The sequence below is a fragment of the Pleuronectes platessa genome, chromosome 22, assembly GCF_947347685.1.
Source record: "Pleuronectes platessa chromosome 22, fPlePla1.1, whole genome shotgun sequence".
NCBI lineage: Eukaryota > Metazoa > Chordata > Actinopteri > Pleuronectiformes > Pleuronectidae > Pleuronectes > Pleuronectes platessa.
This window is the reverse complement of record NC_070647.1, coordinates 14,909,499-14,924,601: the sequence shown is the minus strand read 5'-3', so window position 1 is coordinate 14,924,601 and position 15,103 is coordinate 14,909,499. Positions and strand designations below refer to the sequence as shown.

Genomic DNA, 15,103 nt, shown 5'->3' with positions numbered 1-15,103 from the left:
TGAATAGTACCACAACTCTGATGTGTGTCTGTTCATCTGGCTGGCTCACAAGCAGGGTGTGGTTTAATATCCTGTTCCCTCTGTTCGTTTTTTCGTCTTCCTAGTTGCTCTTTTCGTGTGGTCAGATTCCGGTTGGAGACGTGAATCACAAGAAGAGCTCTGATTTTTATATTTGCGGCTAAAACTCTGAGTTTATGAGTAAAGTGTTTAATGGTCACAAAGAATATATATTTTAAATGTTAGTTTGGAAAGTATGAGAAGACTGAAAGGCTTTTGTGTGAAGACATTGTAAATCTGACAGGATTAATTACTGAAGAGATAAGTGCTAGAGTTGTGTCACCTCTTTCCTAGACAGTATCTGTTCACACTGGATTCAAAGTTATGTCTGAGTGAAAATACATAGTAAAAGACAAAGATTGCCTATTTAGACAGAAAATGTAAGGCCTATAAGTTGAAAATCAACTTATTCAAACAGCCGACTAGTGAGATACAACCTAAAATGAGCTTTCCTGAGAGAGGATAAACAAGTAAACAAGAACTTAAACTACTACGAGTAATCCCTCCCTGATAAGCCTCAGTATCAGACTGTATCCAGCACAGGATTCAGAGGAGCACAAGTGAATTCTACCATCTGCCAGACGACTTAAATGAGCGCACGAGTTCAGAGTCTGTCAAGGGAGCAGTTCACATGATCATTATGAATGCGAGTTCCACGCACACAGGCTCCAGACTCCTGTGGAAACAAGTGTGCACACAGGTACTCGCATACTGGAGGTATGCACGTATGCACGGTCCAACTTTAAGGGGATAGAGTGCAAGAAAGAAAGAGGGAGAGGAAGAAAAAAGGAGACAAAAAAGGAGGGAGGAGTGATTCCCGGGGATCCAGGTAGACATGTGGTGTTGTGATACGGGGTCAGGGTCCTGCTGGACCGTAGGGAGGTGCTGGTGAGCTCCCTTGCCCAGACGAGGCTCTTCCCTTCTGGACACGCAGCGAGCCAGTGGAGCCTGGATCCATCCTTCGAGCCCTCCCTCCCTCCCTCCCTCCATTCACTCTCCCTTCTTCTTTTCACACCCCCTCCCTCCTCTCTCTCTCTCTCTCTCTCTCCCCCCTCCTTCCCTCCTCCTGGCACTCCCTCTCGTCCCCCTCCTCCTGCTCTTCTTTCCCAGGCCGTATGGGTGCAGTGCCACGTCGCTGAGTGAACTTATTAGACTGAAGGAAAGAGGGAAAAAGAGAAAAGTGCTGAGCACCTCCACGTGGGCGAAGGCTTTTTCTCCTCTTCTTTACTCTCGTGCAAAAAGAATCTTCACTAGTTGTCTCTCACGCATTTGTTCCCAAGCTTGTGGTCAAATCAAATAGGGTCGTGTTTTATGGAAGAGAACGCCATAAACTCTCATGACTTCTGCCAGTGTGCATCCATGTGTGTGTCTGTGTATGTGTGTGTGGTGCTGGCGTGAGCCTGAAATATACCTTTTTACCCACAAGATAAACTTCCTGAAGCATATGTATTTTATTTGCTACAACTTTATATTTGCTGACTGGAAATGAGTCAAACTCAAGTTCTCATTTTACAGAGGCCTCACAACCATTTCCCTATACATTACTGCCATCTAGTGGATATTTCTGTTATCATCACATTCACTTTCTGCATCTTTTGCGCACAGATTACCTGATGTAGATTAAAGAGATAAAATATGTGAGAAGTGTGTTAATCAACTATTTAATTAAAGTTTCAAGTATTTTTTCAATGAATGCAACAGGACTACTCTAGTCTTTAAGGCGTGTCGGTTAAAAAGAATCTGGGAGGCGAATTAATGACATAAAACCAGTCAAAGAGTGAGGAATACACACAACAAATTGAATTTAACACACAATAAATATAGAGATGTTTATTTCTTTCAACCCAATGGTGAATTTCATTTGTTTCTGGCACATTAAAGGGATAAAGCTTGAAAAGTATGGGCATCAATCAAAGTGTTTTTACAATCCTCTCGTGTATCTTGCATCTGTCAGTGGCTCAGTAGAAGTGCACCACCTGGAATCCACGTAAACATCTGAAAGCCTGTGCATCCAACTTGCCCATGTCAATTAAGTTGTGTTCCAGCTGCACTTGTACGAGCCTGCTGGGACTCAGACTTGTATTGCCCCAGCAGAAAGCGTCACGGGGCACAGACTGAATCTTGTTGTGCGTCAGTGCCACCGAGTGCAAACCCTGCGGCAGCTGTCTGGGCACTTGGCGCAAGGTGTTGTTGCACAGGTCTAACTGGTGCAGGACCGGTAACATCCTGAAAGCACCTATTGCAACTTTGAAGATCTTGTTCCGAGCCAAGCCCAGGTGTTCCAGGTTCTTCACGGTGCTGAAAGCGGCTTTCTTTATAGAAGATATGAGGTTTCCCTCCAGATTCAGAGTTTTGAGTGAGCGGGGAAGGTGACGTGGCACCTGCTTAAGTCGGTTCCCTTCCAGGTTGAGGCTTTCCAGGTGAGTTGTGTTGAGGAGGGACTCCCTGAGAAGACCTTTGTTTGTCAATCTGTTTGCACTCAGATCCAACACCACCAGCTCTGATATTCCATTGAAGGCTCCTGCCCGGAACTGCTCAATGACATTCCCTTTGAGATACAGCTCCTTGATGGACAGCGGTAAACCCATGGGGACCAATGTCAGCTGGTTGTGATTCAGGTTCAGAGTGCGCAGGTTGCCCAGAGGAGAGAGCACTGCTTCAGTTAGAGAGTCAGATCCGTTCCCCAGGCTGTTGTTGCTGAGGCTCAGAACCAAGAGGCCGGGGCAGCGGGCCCAGGCGTCCTCAGACATCACCCCGACATGGTTATTGTCCAGACGGAGCTCCTCAAGAGAAAATGGAAGGTCCGTTGGAATGCTTTCTAGGAGGTTCCTGTCCAGGTAGAGGCGTTTCAGAGCTGGGATTCCCTCGAAGGCTCCTTCTACGGCGCCGTCCGTGAGCCGATTATTGCTCAGCACAAGGAACTCCATCGAGACGTAATCTTTGAGTAGGTCCAACTGGATGCTGGCGATGTGGTTATTCATGAGGAGGACGTAGCGGGCGTTATAGGGAATGCCATAAGGAACTTTGTCCACACCTTTGTCTGAGCACTGAACCACTCTGAAACAACAATATGAGACACAGGTAGAGTTATTGATTATCAAACACCAATCAGACAATTCATTTCATAAGGCTATATGAAATATATGGAATATGACATTTGAATGGCCTCAATATGCTAAGCTAACATAGCCTGCCATTGTCTGTGGCTTCATTTATTAACGTATATACATGAGTGGTAGTGATGCACGAAAGTAAACAATCATATTTCCTAAAATGTCAAACTTTTATTCCTTTGCTTCATTCACAACATGTCAGTTACTAAGTTTGATTAATAGATCAAGTACTATTAACTGTAAATGATATCAGAATCCTTAGCGTCTTACCTTCCATAGCAGGCACACTCAGGTGGACAGTAGTTATCTAAAAAGTAGGGAAAGGGCGTTGGCGCTGTGACCTTCTTCTTCCTCTCAGATGGAGTTTTCTTGGTCTTATTGTCCTTTTTTCTTTTATTGTCCTTGGACTTTCTAACCGTCTTATTTTTGCTGGTTCTGTTGATTTTCGTTGGCCTCGTCGAATGTGTCCTGGCAGTTGCCAGCCGTGGTCTGGCTGAAGGTTCGGCAACTGGTGGTCTGGAAAGAGACGCTTTATTTTGCTTCACTGCGAGTTTGGTGTCATTTTCCATCAGTTTATCTGATCCTGGTTTGCCTGTGGCCCGTGTCATGTTTGGTTTATGTGTAAAATTGACCAGTTCAGCTGTGGCTATGTTTTCATTTGACTTTGGTGTAGGATCCGGTTCTTTTGTTCTTAGATCTGTGGTTATAAACTCTGCTTCTTTGGGTTTCAATGTTGCTTCTTGCACACCGGGGGTAATTTCACTCTCTGGTTGAACGACAGTGTGTATTTCTTGTGCTTCCTTCTGTGCAGGTTCCGCCCACACATGTTTGTCCGTTTCATCCTCTACATTTGGACCAGCCTTCACTTCCTGATTCTGCTTGAGATGATATCCAGGAGTTTTCAGCTCCTCAAAGAGGAGATCTTCAACCTGCGAGACGGACCTCACTTCGCCAGGGACCACAGTTGAGACCGAGGGATTCTGAATAAAGACGTCAGCAGGAAAGAATTGGGGACTAGTTTTTGTGGAAGGGGTGGAAGGGAGAGAAGAGAGCGGAGGAACCAGTGTCGGTGAAACCGGAACTAGTGGAGAGAGATTGTGATGATTACGACGAGGAGGAATTGGAGTCAGAGTGTTAATTGCTGCAGACACTGATTCCACTTCTGCAGGGGCTGTTCTTAACAGAGGAACTAGCATGTGATCTTCCCTTTGTCTGTCCTTCCATTCATTACCCTTTGCATTTTTAACGTCCTCCCCCTGTTCTTCTCTTTCCTCGTTTCCTCCTTTCTCTGCTGCAATTATCTTTACATCCTCACGAGCGTCTCCTCTTCTGTCATAATATTCACTAATCCCTGCAACCAGCCTGCTTTTTCTCTCCTCTTCCACCATTTCTTTACTCAGCTTCTCCATTTGCTTATCTGTGTCATCATATGTTTCTTCTTCTTGTGTCCCTGTGTTATGACTTTTCACTTGTAACCAGTTTTTGGGGTTTGACTTTGGGGCATTCGGCCTCTCCTGGATTCCTTTCTCATATTCTTGATTTCTGTCCATTTTCAGCCCATCTTCTCCTCTCTCCTTCACAGGCCTTTCCCTCTTGAGGGGCTCAGGCTGGTGGTGTCTGTCCAGCCCAGCGATTTGTGTCATGGTCGATTCTACAAACCCATAAAACAAAAACATCCCTTAGAAGACGGCATTTAATGCGGCACAAAAATACGTAAAACAAGTAAAAAAAAGTAGAACAGCTAGATTCATCTTAGCATCTAGATTAGCATTCTCTTTGAGAGACTCATAAAATAATTAGCATGGAGGCGTTTATGGCCTATTATTGTAGAATTGCCATCATTTGGGCAATAAAAGTCACTAATATTGAAATATTACCAGATAAAAAGGCCTGATGTGCGACTTACTTGGCTGCAGAACGTATGAATAACCAGGTACTGTGAAGAACATGAGCAGGAGTAAGAGTGCTTCCATTTTATCTGAGGACAAAAACGGGGAAAGTATCAGAACAGAGAGAGAGAGAGAATAAACTCATGAAGAGCAGCACTTTCTAGATGGAAATGTTTTTTAAGCTCAACCTTTTTTAAGTGTTTTAACACTTGTATCACATGGAAATCCTGGTTCCTGCTGCATAAACCTATCTGACAATCCCCTAGATGTTGTTTTCCTTATTTTATAATGATTTTGAATTATTCATAGTAAGACTTTTGTGGGCTCTTCTGTAAACAAAAGCAAGATAAATCTGTTCAACAAAGTGAGCGGTTACTGCTCCAAAATATTTCTAAAAATAAGTTTAGAAATCTAAATAAATAGATATAACACAGACATGTTTTTGCAAGAGTTATCGTTTCTACATGTATGACTGCAAACATAAGGAAATCAATAAAGTGTATGGGTTAAAAATACATTATCACAACAAAGTCTAAAGATAATCCAACACCTTCGTTCATTGAGTTCGACCGATGAGTGATGCTTACCTGCCATGAGCTTGGCCTCCTTATGTGTCATAGCAGAGTTCTTGCATTTGTCAGTGAGTTATCCTCTTGACCCTACACCTGCCTCTCTGAGCGGACTGAGAGGGATCCCGAAGTAACGGGGCCAAGCTCTGAAATGCACGCACAGAGCGCTGCCGGCTACAGACGCCTTTAATGATCCATCTTAGCTTCCCTCTCCGTATCGGTGAATTTTCACACACACACTCTGGATGAGACATAGTTAAGACTCCTCGAATGCTTTTATCTGAAAGAGACTTCTCACACTTACCCTCGACGTCAGGGGAACCTGGAGGATCAATAGCGGGAAAGAGGGGCAACCTTAGGAAGAGGGGTCAGAGGTGATGGCTGGTTTTTAGAGTGGTTACTGTTTGCCCCGCTCGGAGGAGACATTAGCATCCCAGTGGTTATATGGGACTGACAAGTAGCTTCTGGAGACTGCATGGCCTTTGACCCTTTGCTAATAACCTGCTGTACTGCAGGAAGTCTCGGGGCTCCTGATGCTAATGTGCAACCGCTGAAGGTTTTATTATGTTTATTTCGAAAACAGTTCATGCTGGAATCTTGCATGAGCTTTATCTCACATCGTACGGACTGTTTTTCCAAAGTATATAGGTAATATAAGTATCTACAAAGTGCTTTCCAGTCTTAACGCCCCTTTTCAAATAACTTCTTTGTTATTTTTTCTCAAACTAACAAATTCAGCAGAATTGGTCAATTTATTATTAGATTCAGGTTCCAAAAATTTGGTGTTCTTTGTACACCCTAGCGAGTTCTTACATGTTTGATTACATTGTGCATCATATCACAAATACAAATACTACAGATATAGCCCCAAAACAAAGTCTGAGGGTCACAGAACACACTTTTTTATTTTGTGAAATGAGTGAACTTTCACTGAGGTATTGACATTTATTGTGTTGTCAAAGGAGGTGGTTCTCAGCAGGTTATTTGCTCAAGCATTTATGAGAATTGGACTTTGACCTAGGAAGCGGAGACTGATAAAACACTAGGTGTAGTACCAGCAAAAAGACACAGAGAGGCAGCATTTACCCATATACCATTGCCTTCTAGTTGCCCTGATTGTCTTTGCTTTGCACAACATTGCATGGGAAACACACAGCTGAGGTTTCCATGTTGTGTTTGTGTCTGTGGCCGAATCAATTCTCCGTTTCCTCTGGACCATGACAAAGAAAAGCAAATGCACATGAATAGTGAACGACAGGAAAAGGAGGCTGATGAAGCAAAGGCCTGTGAGAAGAGCTAGAGGAGTGTTTTCTAACAACTTGAGCTGAGGCATCTCACTTCCTGTCGAAGGTGACGTCATGTGTAGGAGAGGAGGTGTGAAAGGCAGCAATAATTGAAAGAAGCTGAGAGGTGGGGGGGGTGGGGTCTCTTATAATACCTGCACCTGTTTCTACAGCAAAAAATAACACTGGGTCTTTTAGTGGCTGCTGGATGTCGTCATTTTGGATTTAAAGTGGGAATTTTATGTTTTAAACACTTTGCTGGAGTTTCAAGGTGTCATGAAGATGTCAACCTGGAACGACCACGAGATTCAAGATCTTTTGGCGATGAGGGCCGACGCCGTGTGATTTCCACACGTTCTACCCAGGCGCCACCCCTCGCTGGAATATTTTGGAAATTTTCCTGTTGTGTCCGAACCAGACAATCTCCTGCTGAGTTCTTCATATGTGAAAGGCAAAGGCAGAACGTCCATACCCAATTCAATTTCGCACATTTTCACGTCATGTTCCCGGCTGTAGAAGAATCCTGCATCCTCTCTGACCCCGTTTTGATGCCACGTTATTTGTGTCTCAGGCAAAAGTTATATATCTGATAAAGTTTGAAGCTTATCTTTGCTTTAAAAGGAATTTCTGATATTTCTCTTGTTTTTGTGGCTTGGTCAGAAGAAAGAAACCCATTTGTAGGTTTGCCCTGACCTCACAGGAAAAAATACTGACCCCAGTACTGGAGCAGAAACAGAAAATCAAGCGTGCATCGTGTGTAAGAGGCCTCTTAGCTCAGTGAGGAATTTGCATGGGTCTGAATGGGTATGTGTGTGTGTGTCTGTTGGTGTGTGATGCGAGTAAAGGTGTGTAATTGCAGTTGTTTGTGCATGCAGGGGCACTGCAGAGCTTCTGGTGTATCTTGATGTAGGTTATGGTAATTGGACAGATAACTGATGACAACATTTACGCCATTTGCCCTGGGGTTTTGTGGAGGAACAACACAATCGAATTTACAGTAAACAGACCGAACATCAATATTGTGTATCCACAGGGCATATATCCATGGAGGAGGGTGACAAAGAGAAAAACTAAAACTAAATACAAGCAGGAGAAGGAAGAAAAAACTAAAGCATGAGTGACAACACGGCTTTGTAAAAATAAACCCTCCCCCTCCAAACTATCCCATCTGCTCAGGGCCTGTCTGCTGGCAGCAGTGGCGGCGGTGGGGAGCGGGTTAACAAGGGCAAAGTGCAAAGGTTACAGACTGTGATCAATTTGTTGGCTAAGAGTGTCAGACACACATTTGTGCCGTGTGCGTGACTTACCGGCCCAGCAGCTCAAAATGGAAATGAACTTTAATCCTTGTGTGTTTCTGTCAGAGCAGATTCCTCATGTTCATGTGTCCTGAGCTGAACGCATCCACCACACTTTTGGTTCTGTACAGTTTTCACATCGGGAACAAAACCAGTGCCCTGATATCCTGAAAAACTGGGTCAAGACAGGAATAAATGCTTTGATGCAAAGTCTTCTAATGTTCAGTCTAATTTACCCTCATTATAATATCAGCCTAATCATGTGCTCGCTGTTTCTTGTTGTTGGGAACGTCGTGATCCTGGTTTCTCTACCAGGACTCCCCTCAAATAAACACATTGTCCTGCTAGATCTGATGAAGGCCTAGCACTGAAACACTGCAAATAAATAAAGGTTTTCAAAGTATAAATGAATATAAATGATTCCAGTATCAGACATGTGAGGATAAATAAACAATAAACATAAACAAACATTGACAGTCTCAGTTCAAAAGTCCTTTGGCAGCAGAATAGCGACCGGTCACAGTCAAGGATTGATAATATTATTGGATGATAGCATTTTCCGAGATTAATAAAAAACTAAAATGTTCTTTTAAAAAATAATCATGGACCAGACTGTGTGTTGTCTGTGTTATTCTTTCTTTCATACTTTTCGTTATGAGAACGTCCAAATGTTTTTCCTCCCTTTGCTTCCCTCCCCCCCAGAGAGGGAGGGAGTCATCATAAGCAGAGGCTCCGGCCTGGACACTGTTGTCTTAACCCTGCCTAGAATAGCTCCACCAAATTAAACCTGTGTTTTTGTTTAAGAGAGGAGTTCTTGTGTCAGTAAGTACAACATGACAAGAAAGGAAAAAAAAGATGGGTGAGGGAGGGAGGGTCGGGGGGGGGTTGGAAAAGGAAGAGAAATGGGAGATTCAAGCAGAAATAACAAATTCAGGCTTCGGGACACTGTTCCTTTGAATCAAAGACTGAAACTGGATAGAAAACCCTTTCTCTGGTATTAATGGAGCTTATCTAACCTGCAGGTCAGTCAACTCCTCAAACATCAAATCCAGGGTCAGGACAGGCTGGTCAAAACAAGGTCGGGTGTGGAAAGACTGGCTGGATAGTCAGATAGTCTTATTTGTTAAAATGTTTCAACATTTTAACGAATAAGAAAAAAATAATTTACTTTACAGAAATGTGTCTCTATAGGCAGTTGCACAACTCTCTCAGGCACATTTTCCTTTCTGACATTGATCTGCCAAAATGCAATCACCGGACTTTTACAGGGAGCTGTCATTCTGATTGATTTGTTGCATATTTAAAAAAAACACCCGTTATTAATAGATTAAGTGCAACCCCTTTCGAAGCATGTGTCTGGCACAGCAAACCTTCTTCTTCCACTTGTAAAGTAGCTAAATGTAATTTGGACGCACCCGGCAGACACGTCAGAGCATGCACCTATATAATGAAAATAGAGCCTTAGGAGTCGCACGTGCAAGCCTCTGCAAATGTTTCCCGTCGAGAAGACAGCAGAATCCATTTTTTATTTTTCCCCTCGATGTGGAGTGGAGGAGCATCAATGCGACGCAGCTTTGACATTTGGCCGTCACCTCGTACGTCAAAGCAGCAATACTGAAGCACTGTAGCAGAGCGGCTCCTATTGTCCTGTAAGTGACTCCATTGTTCCTCCAGACTGACTCATATGTTGCTGAGATCTCCATTTAGAGCCTATTAATGATAGCGCTCAGTGTGCATGCTTAACCAATTATTGATCAGCCAAGAAAAGCCCACCATATGCTACATGACGCACGACATATTGCAGTCAGTCGAGGGATCAACACTGTCAAACTTGTTACTTGCGTGTTTTGGTTGTTTTGTCACCCACAGCGGCGCGGACGAACGATAAACAGGATTTGAAATCGCTGCAGAAGCAACAAGTGTGAAGTAAGAGGGTGGAAGAATGCACAGGATGTATATAGGGGTTGTATTGTCTCAGCAGGACACAGGGACAGATGGACAAACATTGTTTTGCTGGGTGATGTGGGTCATTGGGCCCGGTTAACAATTCTCCATAGCCATTAGGCAATCTGTCACAGTGCAACACAAGGCTGAGGATGGACAGACAAGGTCACAGATTCATATCATTTTTCTCTCACTCGTCAGTGCAGCATGTGCAATCGACCGCTGAGCAATCATGTTGTAAACATATTATAGCCAGTGTTTTGCTTTAATCAATATCTTAATCAACAGTAGACCATAAACACAAGTGTTATGTGGATGACTCACTGGTTCAAACCCATAGAGAAGCATAACGGCACCCAGTTGAGCCTCCGCCAAGGCCGAGCAATCATACACATGATCGTTTAGTTCTTATTGCAAACATATCACAGAAAGAAATGGTCTGACACTTCAAATGATTTTACCTAAAACTTAGCTCCATCCACATTCGCACATTTTATCCACCAAATCGAGTAGTTCTTGCATAACAAACAAACGACAGTGGAAATACACACAACACTACCACACAGACAAATGTTCTGCATATACACACTAAACAACCAAACACACAAACAGATCAGATTCTGACCAAGCCAACCCCATGGACCGTAAATAAACTATAAAAGAAATGAAGCCAAAGTATCCCAGATGCGAACACCGCCATCTTGGGCATTTGGAGTCTGTGTGGTCGCGATCGGGGGAAGAGTAGATGTAACGGTCCCGTTGAACACTTGAAAAAACATCCTGCGTGATAAGAACTTAAAACTAAAATGACAGAAACCATGCTGGAGTGAAATTTATTTTACGTGTAATTTGGTTTATTAATTTGGCTCATATCCCATCCACTAACACGGAGGAGGCCGAGTTTGTGACCTATACTCCAAACAGCCACCAGATGGCAATAGATAAATGCAAACAATCGCACAGAGTCCAAGTGTCTTTTTGTCTACTGTTTTGGTTTTCTTGCTCAAAACCAAGGTGTTGTTCCACTGTTGATTTCTGTGGAACAACACAAAAAAAAGCTAACTGTGAAAGGAACCAGCTCAGCAACTGATGACATACGCATTAAGTTTAAAAGCATTTAGCGGCTGAAGAGCCGACATCTCCCTCAGCAGTTGGGGTAAAGTCCAAAGAACAGTCTAGTGAATATTGGCTTTATCTTCACCAGCTGTGCAGGAGCACGACTGCAACTTAACTGCTTATGTTGGTCTGTAATAAAGAGCTGATCACCAACCGGCTCACCGCATTAACTTAAATGAAAAGAGTCGTCCCTGATGTGTTAACAGCTTGGTTGCATTGCTCCTAAAGGGCCACAACAATCTGTTAAAGCTGGAATGAAGCCCTTAAACACACAAAATAAAGAAACAGGCATCGACCAGTTTGAATGAAAAACTTTGTAAAACTAAAAAACACAAAAACCCCTTTGCTGTGTTTTTCGAGAGCCTTTAACTGTATATAGTATTACTTTATAACGAATTTCGCCCAGGAAAAATGTAGTATTTCTAATTTCTAATGAAGGTTTAAAATACTTATATTGGATTTAACATGTTCTATCGAATTTTTAGAAGTCCATTAAAAAATGTCAGTGATACTTAAAGTCCTCTTTTCTAATCCCGTTTCCTGACATTAATCAAACAAAACCAGAGCAGATAACTTTATTATTACCATAAATCCAAATCAGCCTACACTCCGTCTCTTTGTGTCTGTGTGTGTCTCTGTGCGTGTGTCTCTGTGTGTATGTGTGTGTGTGTGCGCACGGCGAGGGGCCCCTGTTATTAGGTCCTGCTGCTTTTCAATAGAACAGCTGTGTGAGTCTCCAGCCGGCTCCGAAGACGGCACGGGCTGCCTGGCAACTGGCCTCCCATTGGCCCACTATCCACCTCTCTCCGACCAATCGAGCGGGCCACGCAATGAGGAAGTGAATGGGGGAGAAAAACACAACAGAGAGCGAGAGAGAACACAAACTGACTGTGAGAAAGTTTGCCAGAAAAAAAAAAAAAGAAGAAAAGATTGAGAGAGCAGCATGTGAGCGTAGGAGCTGAGCGTAATTAGAAAGGATGAAGTTTAAAGTTTCAATCTCTTTTCAAACAGATACACAGGAAACTAGTAGAAGTTCATAAACCCTGTCTCCTGTTTATTCCAGCATTATAACTTCACTTCACTTTTTATAAATACAAAGGGGGACACAACTTTTTCCTGTCTTTCCCTTTGTATTGCAACCAAAAACCTAGTCATTTATAAAAATTGGCTCAAATCACACTTTAAAATAAGCAGATAGGAAAAACATGCAAAGTTGTGGGACATTACAAGTTGTGACAATAACAGACCTAACTCCTGGATGTGATCTGCATCAGACCCAAACGTGCAGATTTCTCTGGATTCTTTAAGTGGACTTGGACCCGTTTTTGTGCGACGACTAGAAAAGTGTTGGCTCGCCTGTTGGCGTTGCGGGCTTTGTGTTTGGCAGGCTGAGACATGCCACTATAGAACCTGCGTTTCCAGGGCTTCCAGTGGGCTTACTGGGTGGATTTGAGTCACATCTCTTGAGGATAATAGGTGTTTGTTTTACAGTAGCTGTGACGCATGCGGTTGCTAGATGTGAGGTCGGCAGACGGGAAAAGTGGTTAGGACTGTTGGGGGTGATAAACAAGTGTGCATGTGTGTGTGTGTGGGGACAATTGGGTGGGCGCCGGGCTTAGATACATCCTGTAATCACAAACCAAAGCAGCGAGCAGATCTTTCTGAGAACATAAGAGCGCAGCACATGGTCCCTTTCTCCCCCGGAGGTCACACTTACAAACGACGAGATGAAGTGAAGAGGCTCAGACACGAGGAAGGAGCGAGGTGTCATCTGTGATGTGGTTAGGACGAAGGCCATCAACTTGCATGATTACAGACACACACACATGTAGCGACACTCATCCACTGAGCAGAGCCGTGCAGGCACACATTGCACTTAAGTATTGACAAGGTTGGCGTACAGCAAAAGTCACAACCTTAAATACACACCCATAGGAAAAAGACAATGTGATATGCTGACATGGCCTGATGGTGGGCGACTGAGTCAGTGATGAACCGCCAGCAGCGCCGCAGCCTGATGATATAGCTGACATGATTCTCACGGCTCGTGTGTACACAGGGCTCATAACGCTCTGTCAAGTATTTTGCAAGCGACCTAGATTCAATGGTGTGATTTTACATTACACACAAACACACACAAACACACACACCCACACAAAATTAAGTTCAGAACATTTGATATGTCGGCTTCATCATACAACAGAGGTAGTGTTTGGGTAATTTATCATGTCTGAGTGTTTAATAATTCCAGAGATCTGTATTTGGCTAAAATATCTTAATGCAGTGTCAAATTTGGTTGCATTTTTGACATGTGACCAGCTGCAACCAGTATCACCACAGGCCAATGAGGCAAGCCCCCCCCCACACACCAACCAGAAGAGAGGAAATCGGCCTAAATGCTTTGTTTGTGTCGAGAGGAGCTGATCTTCTCAAATCTACTCCACGCCGGCTAATCTGAGGAAATGACAGGTGTAATCACTATTTTCGGGGAAAACAGAAAGATGTCTGGCGAGTTCTGTGCATGCTTTGACTTGTGTGCGTGTGGTATTTTTTTTGTTTTGTTAGCGTTCATATAATCCTGTCCATAATGTGGAGATGGTGGGTGGAGCAGACGTGGTAATCCAGAACTGGACCCTATGGATTAGGCTGGGATTGTCTGGGAAGCACGGTGGGAGCAGATTGAAGCTGTTCTCACACACATGTAGTCTAGGAAAAGACTCAGTATTGATTGGAACAGCAATTGGTCAGTTTGGGTGAACGCCCCCTTTAGAGGTTTGTTCAACATTACACAATGGGGTTGATTTGGGCTCAATACGCTGTATTTTAAGAGAACCCACACACACATGGATGAAACAAAGGCAATATCAGCAGAACTATCATTGATTGGTTCAGTAAATAACTGCTTTTCATTGGTTGTTTTGGAGTTTTTTCAAAATAAATGGCATTTTTATTTGAGGTATTATGAGTATGGTTGAAAAACCAGTACATGGACATAGTCACTGGCCATTTATTGAGGTTCCTTTTAACTTCAATTAATTATAAACACAGTTTGGAGTTAGGGAATTTGTATACAATCAATTAGACAAAAAGATCTTATAAATACAACTTCTAGAATTTGTTTAGAGTCGATGTGACTGTTGATCTGAGGGAGCCACTTGTGCAGGAGCATCACAAAACATTAGGACAAAGGATCCAAAACAAAACAGCAATGCTAACCGTACAGCCGATTAAACACCGGTCTTACTGGTGATTTTTGGCAGTTCGCCTGCGCTCGTCTGGTTTTTCAGCAGCTGTGGCAACTTTACAGAACCTGTTACAGCCTCAGGCCTCAGTGGCTGTCATTCCACAGTACGATGGCTCATCAAGATAGACGACAACTGCTGCAGTGTGTCCTCGAGGGGAGACAGGACCACAAACACTTCGCTAACACACTGTTAGATGCTGCAATTGTGGCATTAATGTGCTGCAATCATACACTGAATCTCTTTGTATGTCAGAGCATGTCTGTACAGTACAGTATGAATTGCTGAACCCTAAAAATGCAATAAAGTCACAATGATACCAGATTAATTATATAACGCTAAGATTATAAGAGAGATACACCCACAGCTGAAGACAAGACCCTGTACATGTGTGTAGTTGCTGTTGAGTGTTAATGGTTCTGAATGGGCAGATTTTCTGGAGACGAGAGACCCATTAGCAGACGGTTCAGTGACTGTTTCTGCAGCAGAACTCTCATTATCCATGTGATCTCTCCGGTGACCTTATTTTGTTCCTCTTCTTTGCAAGAACTCACTAAACCACTGATGTGACGTCTCTCCACGAGCATCTCTCACC

At 43.3% G+C, this 15,103-nt stretch overlaps 1 protein-coding gene across 1 annotated transcript; it reads right to left on the bottom strand.

Annotated features, from left to right (window-relative positions):
• Nucleotides 1–1,969: 1,969 nt before the first annotated feature.
• LOC128428689 (uncharacterized) lies at nt 1,970–7,195 on the bottom strand. The gene is made up of 4 exons (XM_053414918.1): nt 5,647–7,195; nt 5,077–5,148; nt 3,441–4,821; nt 1,970–3,114 (listed from the first exon to the last, which is right to left on the bottom strand). Exons 1-4 carry the CDS (start codon nt 5,675–5,677, stop codon nt 2,016–2,018), a joined length of 2,583 nt encoding a protein of 860 aa, XP_053270893.1. The 5' UTR covers nt 5,678–7,195; the 3' UTR covers nt 1,970–2,015.
• Between the last annotated feature and the right edge of the window lie 7,908 nt (nt 7,196–15,103).

Excerpts from the sequence above, each read along its gene's own strand:
- LOC128428689 (XM_053414918.1), bottom strand. The coding sequence starts at position 5,677 with ATGACACATAAGGAGGCCAAGCTCATGGCAG. Across the intron at positions 4,822-5,076 it reads TTCATACGTTCTGCAGCCAA|AATCGACCATGACACAAATC; the intron begins GTAAGTCGCACA and ends ATGGGTTTGTAG. Across the intron at positions 3,115-3,440 it reads GAGTGTGCCTGCTATGGAAG|AGTGGTTCAGTGCTCAGACA; the intron begins GTAAGACGCTAA and ends TTGTTGTTTCAG.